Source organism: Gossypium hirsutum, chromosome A12 (assembly GCF_007990345.1).
Source record: "Gossypium hirsutum isolate 1008001.06 chromosome A12, Gossypium_hirsutum_v2.1, whole genome shotgun sequence".
NCBI classification, from domain to species: Eukaryota; Viridiplantae; Streptophyta; class Magnoliopsida; order Malvales; family Malvaceae; genus Gossypium; species Gossypium hirsutum.
The window spans coordinates 85,336,335-85,350,948 of record NC_053435.1 but is presented as its reverse complement, the minus strand read 5'-3'; the positions used below and the strand labels follow the sequence as shown (position 1 = coordinate 85,350,948).

General features: G+C 30.9%; 2 protein-coding genes across 2 annotated transcripts; one reads left to right on the top strand and one right to left on the bottom strand.

Annotated features, from left to right (window-relative positions):
• Positions 1-466: 466 nt before the first annotated feature.
• LOC107925688 (60S ribosomal protein L19-1) lies at positions 467-3,418 on the top strand. Its single transcript, XM_041082936.1, has 5 exons — positions 467-747; positions 2,156-2,278; positions 2,599-2,912; positions 3,062-3,123; positions 3,217-3,418. Exons 1-5 carry the CDS (start codon positions 636-638, stop codon positions 3,239-3,241), a joined length of 636 nt encoding a protein of 211 aa, XP_040938870.1. The 5' UTR covers positions 467-635; the 3' UTR covers positions 3,242-3,418.
• Positions 3,419-5,167: 1,749 nt separating this feature from the next.
• On the bottom strand, positions 5,168-8,990 carry LOC107925650 (ethylene response sensor 1). Its single transcript, XM_016856362.2, has 6 exons — positions 8,694-8,990; positions 7,107-8,036; positions 6,518-6,886; positions 6,149-6,415; positions 5,765-5,892; positions 5,168-5,611 (listed from the first exon to the last, which is right to left on the bottom strand). Exons 2-6 carry the CDS (start codon positions 8,010-8,012, stop codon positions 5,368-5,370), a joined length of 1,914 nt encoding a protein of 637 aa, XP_016711851.2. The 5' UTR covers positions 8,013-8,036; positions 8,694-8,990; the 3' UTR covers positions 5,168-5,367.
• Between the last annotated feature and the right edge of the window lie 5,624 nt (positions 8,991-14,614).

The window sequence follows — 14,614 nt, the reverse complement described above, 5'->3', positions numbered from 1 at the left end:
ATGATTTGTATAACAAAGCTAAGGCCTAGGTAGGACGGTCGACGAGGAGTGTGCCATAATATATCAATTAAACCTTTGAATACATGGTATGATATAGTAGTAATAAGCCTGAGTGTTATAAATCGACTAAATAGTTAGGATATTATTAAAATATTTTTTATATACAAAGTAACAAATACGAGAATATTTTTTTATTGTCCTTTTATATTTTTTAATAAAATAATATCATAATAGCAAAATTTTATTTGATTTTATATGAATTTTTAATATGTATATTTGCTAATTTTTTGAGTGTGCTATAAAGTTAGCATAAGTAATGAATTAAAATTTCGAAATTGGATCATTTTTTGACACCTCGGAATCTAATCTTAAATCCTTCATTGTTTACAGGGCCCATGAACAAGTTAATTGGGCTAACGGCCTATAAACATACAACTGAAAGGACATTCCGTACAAAAAAATCACCGCCAAAATGTTAAAGAACCCAGTCCAAAAATTAAAAGCAAGCAAGCAGACACCCTCCAAACCCTAGGGTTAGCGGTCATATAAATAAGCCGCTATCCCTTCTGCATTATCCTTCTTTGCTAACAGCAGTTAGCTGCACACCAAAGAGAGGGTGAGAGAGAGAGAGAGAGATGGTATCGCTTAAGCTCCAGAAACGGCTCTCAGCGAGCGTTCTAAAGTGTGGAAAAGGAAAGGTTTGGCTCGATCCAAATGAAGTCAACGAGATCTCCATGGCCAACTCTCGTACGTTTTCCTCTTCTCCTTCACTTTTTTTACTGACTCCAGTAGTATAGCTTCCGTAATAATTATTTTTAAGTTGAGGTATGATTTGGACTTGATTTCGCATCGTTTTGTTGGTAAATAGTGAAAACGAAGCAAGATGTTTTAAATTTTTAGGAATTTAATATCTGATTGCTGATGTAGTTTACATTTAAACTTCTTTAGGCTGCCTTTGGTACCGCTTTTTTCACCAGTGAGTTTCAGTTGGGTTACCCAACCTCACTGAACTGCTGTTTGGTTCACCAGTCCAGTGTAGTGAAATTTCATTTCAATCTCACTGCTGGTGCTGAAACGGGACTGAAGCTTTCAGTAGCAATTAAAGGCAACTGGGAAAATAGGCATATTTTTATTTATTTTTTTACCATTTTATCCTTGAAATTTTGGCCTAGTTTAATGAATCAATATTTGTAAAAATAATTTTGTATCGTAACCTAATTTCTAGTAATAATGAAACTTGTTAGGTCTTATGTTACTATATATTTTTTTTATTAAAAATCATTCGTTTAGATACTTCAAAATTTGATCCAAGTATAATGTTATTATTTACTAAAATAATATTTATCATCTTTATAAAAGAATATTTAACTATAAAAAATTTAAAATTATTATCATTTTATCTAATAAATAATTGATTATATAATTCATTAAAATATTTATAATAAAATATTGGAAGATACATTTTAATATTTTATTAAATGAATTTATAAATTCACATATTATAATAATTTTATATAAGTAAAATAAGTTGAAAACTTCTATTATATATCAATTCTAATCTAATGTCCTCAATAGTCATTTTTTATTTTCACCTCACCGCTACAGCTGCATTTGAATTTAAACACACACTCCACCGCTATTTCTAATCTCACCGCTACAGTAATTAATCTCACTGCCACCGCTATTTTTAACCTCACGGAGGTAAACACACCGCCCATCCAAACTAAAGTGATTTATAACAGTAAAGTGTTATATAGTTCACTTAGATGAGCTTTGGCATATATACAATTTGATTTTTTATTATGCTATTATTTATTTGTTTGCTTGTGAGAGAAAATATTTTCAACTAAAGCATATAGCGAATGCTACTTTAATTGACTTGAGATTTCCTGCATGTGAAGACTAAAATTTCAGATTAGTCGTTGAATGCTGTACAAGGTTAAATCGTTGTTTTCTCCTCTGATATTTTTTAAGAAATTTTTTTATATTTTACTAGCTGTAATTCTGAACAATTAGTAGCAAGTTGAAGTTGATGTAATCTATTATAAGAGATTGAATAGTCTATGGATTTGGTAGTTTGTTTGTAGCTTAGCACAAAAAATGATTCCGTTATTGTTTTTGGTTATAACCGTGTTCATATTTGGTTTGCATGCAGGCCAGAATATAAGGAAGCTGGTTAAAGATGGTTTTATCATCAGGAAGCCAACCAAGATTCACTCTAGGTCTCGTGCACGCCGCATGAAGGAAGCCAAGAGAAAGGGGCGTCACTCTGGTTATGGTATGTCTTCTTTATGTACTTTATCATGGTTAGATTTAACGGGAGAAGTTATTTACTGATGCAGGGTAGGTAGCTTGAATTACTTCATTACATGCTTGCAGATTCTGTATCATGTAGAAATCATATTATATTCTTGCGTCTTGATTATGCATCATGTTTTCCAAGTTACAATGTCCAAAACCATTTTATTAATAGATTAAATGAAGTACTGCAAGGATTCTTAATCATGTGAGGAATCTTTTGTTAGCCATCAAAAACTTTGATTGTTGGAAATTTGTGTATATTGATTAACTGGGTCTTAACTTCCACGCTGATTTTAGGTAAGCGCAAGGGTACAAGGGAGGCAAGGTTGCCCACAAAGATCTTGTGGATGAGGAGGATGCGTGTTCTGAGACGCTTGCTCCGCAAGTATAGGGAATCAAAGAAGATTGACAAGCACATGTACCATGACATGTACATGAAAGTCAAGGGTAACGTGTTCAAGAACAAGAGAGTTCTCATGGAGAGCATCCACAAATCTAAGGCTGAGAAGGCCAGAGAGAAGACGTTGGCTGACCAGTTTGAAGCTAAGAGGGCTAAGAATAAGGCAAGCAGGGAAAGAAAATTTGCTAGGAGGGAAGAGCGTTTGGCCCAGGTAAGAACTTTTGTACCGTAACGATTTTCGTACTGTTATTTTAGTAAAAAAAATTGAAATTCTGTAGTCTTATGGTACAGTTCTTATCATGATTGGTTATCTTTTATGTAATTATGGATTAATGTACAATTTTTTTTTCTTCTCTTTAGGGACCTGGAGGAGGAGAAAAGCCAGTTGCAGCACAGCCTGCGGCAGCTGTGCAATCAGCCGTGTAAGTACCATCTTCGAAATAGAATTTATTTTGGTAAAAGGATCAGTGTTTTTAAGTAATATGATTTCGTTCTCCCATTGTTTGAACTTTCAGGGGTTCCAAGAAGTCAAAGAAGTAAAAAAAAAAAAAAAAGTAAGATTTCTTACTGAAGAGTACTGATCGAACGTGACTTTTAGATATTTAGTAATGTCTTAAGTAATTTTGTTGAGCCAATGTTGTGTTTTTTTGGGTTGATATGAACTTTTGTTCTTTTAGGCGGATTAAGCTTTAAATGTTTATTATTATTATCAGTTTACTGATTTGTTTTTTTTTTAAATTAGATGATATAATGTTGTGTCGGAATTAATCTTAGTGATTTTCAATATCACTCGTAATAAATCTGAAAAATGTTCACTGCAGTGGACACCAAGGTGGCTGAAAAGCTTTTATTATGATTTAATCAAAATAATTTTTATCATTATATTAAAGCGCGTCTATATGCCATTAAAATAATAGGAGGCAATTTTTATATTTTTTGTAAAATTATTGATAGTAAAATTTTTATAAAATTATTTTGTTTACTGTGAAAAATAATCAGATCACTAATAGAATATAGTATTGATATAAAATGTTTTATATTTCATTAATGCATAAACAATTGGACATGTAAGATTGAATCAAAGGCTGATTTCGGTTGTTTTTTATTTATTTATATATTTTTTTTGAACTAGAACTATTACCTGCCTTGGGCTATTTGTTGGTTTTACTTATTCGCCTATTTTTAGATGAAAGAATGAATTTATAATTACATGTATGTTTATGGACAGTTAAAGATAATCTAAATTTGAATTGTTAAAAAAATTATTTATAGCTTCATTGTAGTTCTTCAAATAAGAATGTTGATTTTATTTTTTTAAGTATACTAAAATATTTAAATTTATATATTTTATGAATAAATAAATATTTAGTTAGGTTCAATTCGTGGAATTGCTTTCTACGTGGGTGGTGTGGCTGATTGAGCCCTCTTGTTGGCTCCTCTCATTGTCTTCGGCGTTGTTCGCTCTAGTTAATGACAGACTTTAAAATTATAATTATCATATTTATTCTCATGATTTATTTATTAACATATTTGGGTTGAATTTATTTATTAATATGTAATTATAATTATAACTAATTGGTGATGTAATTGTTTTTTCCTGAGTTATTAATTATTACAATATGGTTTATAAATTTATTTTGATGTCATATATAAATTTATAATAAAAGAATGAATTGCTATAATTTATCAAAATTTTATGAAATTTGTGATAAAAAAAATTACCGAAGGAACTTTTTAAAATAATTTAGATATTTTAGTAAATGTGCCGTTAGGTATCCGTACATTTCATTAGTTAAATCTTACGTTTTAATTAAATGAATTAAATAAGATAATATTTTAATCAAATGAATTAAATAAGATAATGTAATATTATAGACATTGTACCATGTAATTTATGATTTTGAGGCTTACTTGATAGATCAAAAATCAATTGACAATTGGTGTGAAGTAAGAGAGAATTAATTGAACTATGAACAAGTACGAATCAAGATAAAAATCAGTAATATTTTATTAATAATTTTTATAATTTTTTAAAATTTTATTTAATTGAAATCAAAATGACAACGTCAATAGCTTAACTATTTCTTGATCCATCGTTAATCTAATTTTAAAAATCATGTCTCTAATTTTACCTTCTCATAATTTTATTATAGAGCGTCATTTTACATCTTTTGAACCAAGCGTGACACAATCTAAATTATATAATATTACTAAGTTTGATATCATGACACGACACTCCATCCATGAAAATATAGAAAATAATTTTGAAGAATATAAGTAAAAGGCGGATTTTTTTATATATAAAAGTTGAAGTAATTCCCTTGAAAACGAAATAAATAGTTCTATTTATAATTTTCAAAATTTACATTTTTAATATTTTCATTTAGAGTTACTAATAAAAATACCGGTTCTAAATCCTTTATCTTCCGCCCCCCCCCCCCAAAAAAAAAAAAAAAAGAAATCTCCTTTATGGTTAACTGACCACCTTCATTCAACACCTACATGCTATCGGGGGAGATTGAATAATAAATTGAAACATTCAGTTTTAAACAGCACTGCTCAGCTTCTATCATCCAACAATAAGATAATGCAAAACTATAACACAATTTTTTTACTTGCCTTTCTTTTATTTTTTTTTAAACGTTGTACCCCCACTTTTAATAGTTTTAAAGACTTCTTTGGTATCGTGCATTAGCTGAAACACCACCATCGTTCTCTCTTAATATAGGTTTTTGTCCACTCAGATCTGCACTTCCATGATAAGCTCTAACACGAGACGAAACTTGAGGATGGATCAATGCATCGTTCGGGTTGTTACATATCCCGAGCCTTATGAGGAATGTTGCCGTGCTACCTTTGTTAACACCCTCGCTTTCCAACCATATGTGCCCTCCCATCAGATTCACAAACCTGGCTCAACATTTTAACAAACGTATAAAACTTTTTTATCTACTAGATTCTGTTTATTGTGGTATTGTTACATTTGATCCATTTAATAATAAAGCGACTAATTTAAACTAATCCCTATAATAAAAGGGGATGTTTAAGAATCTGTAGTTTTACCTTTTACATATGGCAAGTCCAAGTCCAGCACCTCCACTATTTTGACTGGATCCACTGCGCTGTTGTGCAAATTTGGTAAAAAGAATTGGTATATCTTGTGGGAGAACACCACAACCAGAATCCTTAACCTGCCAGAATAGATGATAGGATATCAGCAAGAGAATCATGTGATGCAGCTAATAAAGCTCTTCAATAATCTCCGCATGGACAGTAATTCATTGAATTATATATCACAAACACTAGAACATGGTCTTCAACCGGAAATCCTATATGGCATTATCAAAATTATAGCATTTGATAGCAATGGAAAATCGGGAGATGCCGTCAAAACTATAAACTGCGATCATAGTATGAAATATAAGTTTAACAGAAGCAGTCGAGAACCTGGACTCGTAAGTAGAAGTGGCCTTGACTTGACACTGGGTACAATTCTGGAGGTCGCCAGTCTCTTAAAGACTCCGGTTTTGCAACTGAAGCTATAATTGAAACATAGCCCTCCTTTGTGAACTTCACAGCATTACCAACAATGTTCAAAATGGTTTGCATAAGCCGTTTCTCATCTCCAACAGCGTACATTGGCAAATCAGGTGCCAGGATCATAGTCATAGATAGCTTCTTTATGGATGCAATGGGCTTTATAAGATTAATGACCTAAATGTATGGAAATATGAACATTATTACTGAAATTGAACTGCAAAAGGCAAGATTATTTCCATTTTTATGCTAAGGAAGTACAAAATCATCATCACTTACCTCTTTGAAGATTCCATGAAGATCGAACATTCCAAAATCTAACTCTAGGCTGCCATCTTCAAGTCTAGAAAGATCCAGAACATCATTGATTAGTGTTGCCAAAAGGTTGCTACTCTTTAGCACTGTCTCAATCATAACTCTTTGTTCTGGAGTTAGCTCAGTCTCTAAAAGAAGTGAGCACAATGCAATAATTGCATGCATTGGTGTGCGCATCTCATGGTTCATTACAGAAAGGAAATCATTCCGTGCATGAATTGCCTTCTCAGCCTCTTGACGAGCCAAGTTTAAAGCAACATTCTGATCCAGGAGCTGATCACGAGCCCGCATGGATTCCTCCAGAATAGCTGCATGCGAAAGAGCAACGGCGACCTGTACAAATATTATCATGATAAGAATCACAGTCTCTCAATAAGTAAATAAGTTTTCTAAATATAATAACAAGCAAGAAGATCAAATCCAGTGATTGAAGCTTTTTGAAAGTAAATTCATAAACTTACAGCCAAGTACAAAATTAAAACTGAAGGTCAGCATATCATTAAGACATCAAAGAAGCATCCAATGAAAGAAAGCACATAAATCATAAGATGACCTGGTCTGCCACAACTTCGACAAGTTCCAATTCATGGTCTCGCCATTTTCTGGCACTTTCCGTGGGGAGAATAAGAACCATAACTGCATAGCTTTTTGCAGAGAGTTCAGGCCAGTCATTAATTTGGAAATTTGAGAGATGTAGAAGGGGAACCCTAACAGCAACAACCTCTGGTGGCACATATCTTCCCACTAGAGGTCTGATCCTGGCTAGTGGGCAAGTGTATGGTATACGCATCGCTCGAGCACTATTGAAGACTTCATTGACCATGGGAAGATTTATTGGCACAGTAGATCCAACTTGTATTTGGTAATTGAGAGTATGAGAAAGTTGCAAATCCATACCGGTCCTTGATGGCATCCAAAGGGCACATTCCTCCAGACCCAAGGTCCTGCCCAATTCAACAAGGGTAGTCTTCAATATCGTATGCCTGTCGAGCGTGCTTCTGATTTCATGAGTTAGCATCCTTACATGCCTTCCAGTTTCTTCCTGAGTGAGAATAAGTCCCATTTCCCTGTCAAGCTCCTCGGCTTTGTTCCTCAGAAATAATTCCCGAGTTTTAACACTCAACAGATCAGGAATAATATGTACAAGCATCAATGCAGTCGCACATGATACAATAGCACATGCAACCTTGGCAATGGTCATCACCATAGCAACAACTTTAGAATGCATAGTGAATGTCCACAAGTTTATAAAGTGTGTTGCCCCGCAAAGAATGATAAAAGCACCAAATTGCATAAGCACCCATCGATAAGGGAAGAATGCAGATTTCTGAACAAAATAAATAAGCTCTAATGGAATTGAGAAATATGCAAGTGCGATTAAAACATCCGATATATATTGATATTTAACAAGCAATTCTTCAGGTGGCCACTGTGAGTCAATACAATCACAAGTCTCCATTGTGTGACAACAACCGCGCTAAATCTGACCAAAAAAAAAATCAAGAAGAAAATGTTATAAATAAAGTACAATGCGAAATTTACATAAACTCAGTGATCTCATGACAGATTTTCTTATCTTAATAAGATGTTTTTTCAAAATTTATACATTCATATTTGACAGAATATTACGCTACATTAATAGAAAAATAAATCAATGAAACGATAAGATTCCGTTAGAAGTTTTTCTTTTTAGTTTTCCTACACAAACATTAGCATAAGATTCCATCACAACTTTTTTTTTTTAAATATGCTTTTTTTTTCTATAAATATTCTTCATCGCTTCTCCATCTTTATAAATAAAACGAAAAGAAAAATATAAAAGCCAGGCAACAATTCAACGTTCGGCCTTCTGAAGAGAATTTGTTCTTAATAGTCTTCCTAAAAGGCGACACAGCTACTCAGTAATCACATCACTGTAATATTAATTATATGATTTTTTTTCCATGAAAACATTTTCCCTCGAACCAAACACAACTTAAGAAACAAAAATCACTTAAACCGCATATAAAAGAAACATAATTTACATCTTATAGTAAATAAAAAAAGCATTTAAATCTGAAAGTTTAATCTACAAAGAAACATGAACTAATAGAAAAAAAAAAGAAGAAGAAAAAAGATAATGGAAATGTAAATGGATTACCACTGCTAATGAAGATAGAAGAAGAGGATGAACCGCAAGAGATCAGTTGCAGAGATAAAGCGCGTGATCCAGCCGTCCATTAATGAGGCTTTTTTTTTTTAAATGTTTGGCCAATGTTTAAGCCTCTTTGTTTTTGATGTTGTTAAACTTGCGACTGAGAGAGAAGAAGAACCAGTAAAAAAAGGTTGGAAATGAGTAAAGTGTTATGGGCAGCCAAAAGCCGAAAGAAAAAAAAAAAATCCTTCACGGACAAGGGAAGGTGACGCACGAATTCAAATGGAAATTTTACACGTGCGGTTACTGTGTTGGAGTTTCCTTTTCAGTAATTTATTTTTTTTTTGGATCTTACTCGCACGTGTGAGTTTTTTTTTTTGTTTGGGGTGGGGAGGTGGGTGGTGATGAAACCCATATATATAAGATTGGGAACTTCACTGGTAATCATCGGGCTGAAAATTTATGTATTAAATTTTATTTATCATTTACAATCCTATAATCTATTTATGTGTGCTATAATTTGTAAGATGAGTAATTTCTAAAAATAGTCATTTTTGTTTACTTTATATTATATTTTAATTATTTATGTTTGAGTCCTTTACGTTATCGTTTTGTTATGAAGTGGTCACTTTACCGTTAAGTTTCATTATCTCTCTAATGACGGTCTTATGTGACAGTTCAAATGAGTTTTAAATGCTACATTGGATGTTCTACGTGGCAATCCAAATTAAATTTATTTAGTTAAAAACCTATTTTCATCTCAGTAACTAAATATCCAAATTGGCATTTAAAATTCATTTGGACTGCCACGTAGGATTGTCGTTAGGGAGATAACGGAGTTTAACAGTAGAGTAACCACTTCATAACAACACGATAGCATAAGTAACTAAAACGTAACATTTCAAACATAAGTGACTAAAATATAATCCGAGACAATAAAAGACTAATTTTATAGTTTACCCTTTGTAAGATCCCTCATGAATTAAAATGGTATTGAATGGAAAGAATTTTTAGAAGGACCAAATTCAAAATAAATGGTCGGTATTCATAGGAATAACTTCAAACTATATGTTAGCTATTGATTTAAAGGCTATTACTTTTTAGATTTTCAATGGATTCGAGCATGATTAGATAAATAATATGTGTATGATTTAATTTTATTAACAGTGTATTAAATAATTAATTTTTAAATTATAGTTAATTTTTAGTTTAAAATGATACAAATAATGAAGATTGGTGCTTAAATCTTGTTGTAAGGTTTAAAGGTGTTGAGAGCATGCAATGGGCATTGAGATGTTTACAAGACTTTTGGACAGATATGAAGGATTATAAAAGAAATTGAGTAGAGTTTTGATTAATGGGGAAAGGCTTAAGAACTTTCTTAACAACGATAGGAATTTATATTCAAGAGGAGCGATTTGATGTGAGTTCGTCAAAAAATCTTACCTCATAAGTTTAACGATAGTGTAACAGATGATTAGATTTAAAATTTGTCTGAGTTAATATAATGTGACAATTATCGTTAAATTTAATGCTAAAAAATAATGGATGAATGAGATTTAAGATTTATGCTGGTAACCTTTAGTTTATGCAAGAGGTCATGTCTTTTTTAAGTGAGTGGTTTTAACTAAGGCTAATGTGAGATAAAACCTTTTTAGGGACATATTATTCCATGAATCAAGGGACATACACCCAATACATATTATTATAAATAAATTCTGGTGGAGATATTTCATAATTTTGGTAAGTTTAAAACTATTAGAAACATGATATATTTAAATTAATATACTTTATTATATATACACATGATATTCATATTTAATAACTTTTATTGCATTATAACTAAACGTGTGTGCACAAATTTTCACAAACTTTGGAAAGGGTGGAAACGTATGATCTTGCCTACAGAAATGTAAGACAAAGTTCCAATGCACAGCCAGTAGCAGCGGATTTGATTATATCAAGTATTAATTTTATTTTAGTTTTTCATTTTTTATCTTCTAACTTATATTTTTTGTCGAATAATCTTAAAATAAATGAAAAACTTCATTTTTATTATTAACTTTGCCAATGTGATTTTATATGGTAGTCCACGTGATTAATTAATTTTTTTAAAATTAAAGGTATGATAATTTTTTTGCCCTTCAATTATACAAAAAGAATTATTTTAACGCTTCATTTAATTTTTCGTCTCTTTTAACTCTTGAACTTGTACCTCTTGTTAAATCATCCAAAAGTAATAATAATTAATGTTTGTTAACTGTTCTAATGTGGCATGCACATGAGTTGCCACGTAAATAACACATCAATATTTAATTAATTTTTTATTTTTTAAAAAATATTTTACAATTAATATAATTTTAAATTTTTAAAAATAGTTTTTATAGGTTTTAATTTTTTTAAAAAATTTAAAAATTAATTAAAAGCAAAAAAAGTTAACTTTTCTATTCGTTTTAGGGTGATTTGAAAAAAACGCAAATTTAAGAGCTAAAAGAGACGAAAAATTAAATAGAGGGCTAAAATAACTTTTTTTTGTAAAGTTGGAAGGCCAAATAAGTTATTATGCCAAAATTAAAAATATTTAAAAGCATTTTTTAATAATTTTAATTTTTAAAAATAATTTTTAGAATTTTTAAATTAAAAAATTAATTATTGATGTGACAACCCACGTGTATGCCACATCAGTGAAATTAACAAACGTTGTTAACTTTTCCATCTATTTTGGGATGATTTAATAAATAGCACAAATTTAAGTGTTAAAGAAGATGAAAAATTAAATGAAGCACTAAAATAATTTTTTTATAAAGTTGGAAGACGAAATAAGTCATTATATTATTATATTAATAATTATTGTATTCATTGACACACTTACTGGTAGTGGAGAAACTGGATTAAATTATATTAGTAATTGTCATATTCATTAGGCTCATAAAAAATAATATTTAAACTAATTTAATAAATTTTAACATAATTATTATTGTAACATTATTTATGACAGTGCGATTATCAGTTTATAATTGTTTAAGATTTAACAATTTTAATTTATAGCTTTTATGATTTTGTTATTTATTTTAAGATTAAAAATATTGAAATTTACTTTTTTTTTAAAAAAAAATAGATATTCTTACCATTCATGCATCATGGGAAATAATGGCGGAGTCAGAATGTTAATTTTAAAGGGGCAAGCTAAAATTAGACGTATTACATAATAATCGATTTAAACATATAAATAATCGATTTTTGAGAGGGTTATAAGATATATACAAAAGAAGAAATTACAAAAATCTTAAACCTTTGGAGGTCTACTTATATTTTTTAGAGGACTATAGTATATCTATAAAGGGCTAAATTGTAAAAATTTTAAACCTTGAGGGGCCATGACCCTTGGGCCTCTACTAGGCTTCGTCATTGATGGGAGATTCTTTATAGTGGTTATAATAATGGATTATTCACTTATTTATGGTAATTATAAGGAGGTGATTAAAGGATTTGGTATTCATCGAATATGTTATTTATCTTGTTAAGCTTTAACTTTTGAATGTTCGAATAACAGATGGAATGATAGCTTTGGTGTAGTTAAAGTCGTTTGATTGATGTATTTAACTTTTGATTTAATCTCTTTAGTGCAGAAAATGAAGAAGCATTTTGTGCAAGAATATCATGTTTATCTATTTTACTGGTTTGGAGAACAATGGAGAAGTTTGGAGTGTCCTATCCTTGTCTCTTAAGAGTTTCGAAGATGATGGAAAGCTATTCTATAAAAAGATTTACTTGAATAGTTTTTAGGATAATTTATGAAGATAATTGTTGGCATTTAAACTAGTGATAAGTTCTTATATCTTAGTTGCTTATCACGTTAAAGAAGAGCTCATAAATAGGCTGATGGTCGACTTTCTTATTCAGCTGTCGATGTTGGTTGGGGCTATAATTGTTTATTTGTGTAAGGGTGATCCAGACAATTGTTAAATAAAAATCATTCTTTAAGCAAAAGTAATTTAAGATTGGGTCTCTAATTTTGTTCAATTTCTATTCCAACATAAATTAGAAGGAAACTATTTTTTAAATGAGTGTAAACCAAATTTTGTTGTTCCACCAATAAGTTGAATATCATAGTTGGAACAAAGTGCAAATCGAAAGCTTTTCCATATCCGTTTTGGTACATGATTTATCTAATTGCATGTTGAGTCTTGATATGATATTTCTTAGGAATTATATTGATAATGTTTGGAACTCTATATGATGATCTCTAATGCTGCTATCGTTTTCTACTCTCTTCGATGATTGGTTAAATGCATGTTATATACTTCTACTTATGTTAGCCATATATATGGTGTTTCTTTGTTAGGTGATGCAATACTTGAGGGGAGGTGTTATTTTCTTTTGACAAAAAGGTACAAGTGTTGTAGCTATATGCTTGGACATTTTATTGGTTGGCATGGATTAACACAGGAGTTGTTTATTGGAACCATGTGTTGAAGGGAAAAGCTACTTTAGATGCCAAGTTGAAAGGCAAAAATGCAAAGAGAGGAATAAGATAGGCAAATCCTCTTACTGGGTCTGATCTGAGATTGAGAGTTACATATTCTGGCAATATGAAATGAACAAGTTTTTTTTTTTTTCAATTGATTGATATATTTGCAACCCCACATGCCCTTGTGTTGTGTCTTGTCTTTAAATCCCCCAATTGGAAGATTTTACAGTGAAATCATGGGATGGGAGTGGGACCACAGTACTCTGTATTACAAACTTAGCCCATATTCAATGCATTTGGATTTCTGGAGTATTCCTTTCTAATGTTTAATAATAATTTGTTGACTCCCTCTCTCGTCAATGCCACCAACAAATGAAAAAGAAACAAAGACGTATGCTCTTAACCATTTTTGGATCATGACATTTGATTTGATAATCCCTATTCTCAACCCATGCGTATTAAGGAAAATAAAGGCAAAAAATTAAATATATATTTTATGTTTATTATAATATATAACATACTCATTTATGTTGACGTGTAAACATGTATACATTGACTATTTTATAAGTATTATAAAGGTCTTTATATTATGAATCAGATTGTATTTTCTCTGTTCTACTAAAAAATGGACATGTTTGTCCTTATACGTGAGCTCAAAGAGTAACTTAATCTTTTAGGTTAAAATTTTCATACATTTGTACTATTAAAAACTAGTGTGGATGATGAAATAACCATTGCCGAAACTATTTTTAAAAGTTTGAAAAAAAAACGGGGATCGACTTTAAAACATGGTATGGAGTCGCCACCCATCTTTTTTGGTTTAGGTGCGATCGGATCACCTAATAAATCATTTTATTAAAGTATGGATTTTGGCCTATGAAAAACTAAGAAACAGGTTCGGGAGTCGGTTACGTACAAGGAAATTAGCACCTTTGTACGCCCAAAATCGGTACCTAATTGATTAATTTATGTCCTAATGTCAAAAATTTGAGGAAAAATGTTAAAATACGATTCCTTTTAAAACATTCGACTAACTTAAATTGGACATTAAGCATTCTCTTGTTACGAAAGAATAAAATATCACATCCAGCACGTTAGAACATGACCTTTTAAACCCTCGAAACCACGACCAAGTCTTAATATCCAAAACTCAAGAATTTGAAAATTACGAAATGATACTCAACTATTTGGTCCAACGAAAAATTGAAACTCAACACGTTAGGGCACGATTTTTCGAATTTCCAAATATAGAACATTGCCTTGTCTTGAAGTTTAGAAAACACAGACGAAATTTTAAAGGGATATTTGATTATTTTGGATAGACAAAAAATCGAAACCCAGCACGTTAGGGCACGATTCCTCAAATTTCCAAACATCAAACATTGCCTTTACTTTGGGAGATTTTCAAATTAACATTTGTAAAGCCGACTCAAAACACATTTTACTTAGTTCACAT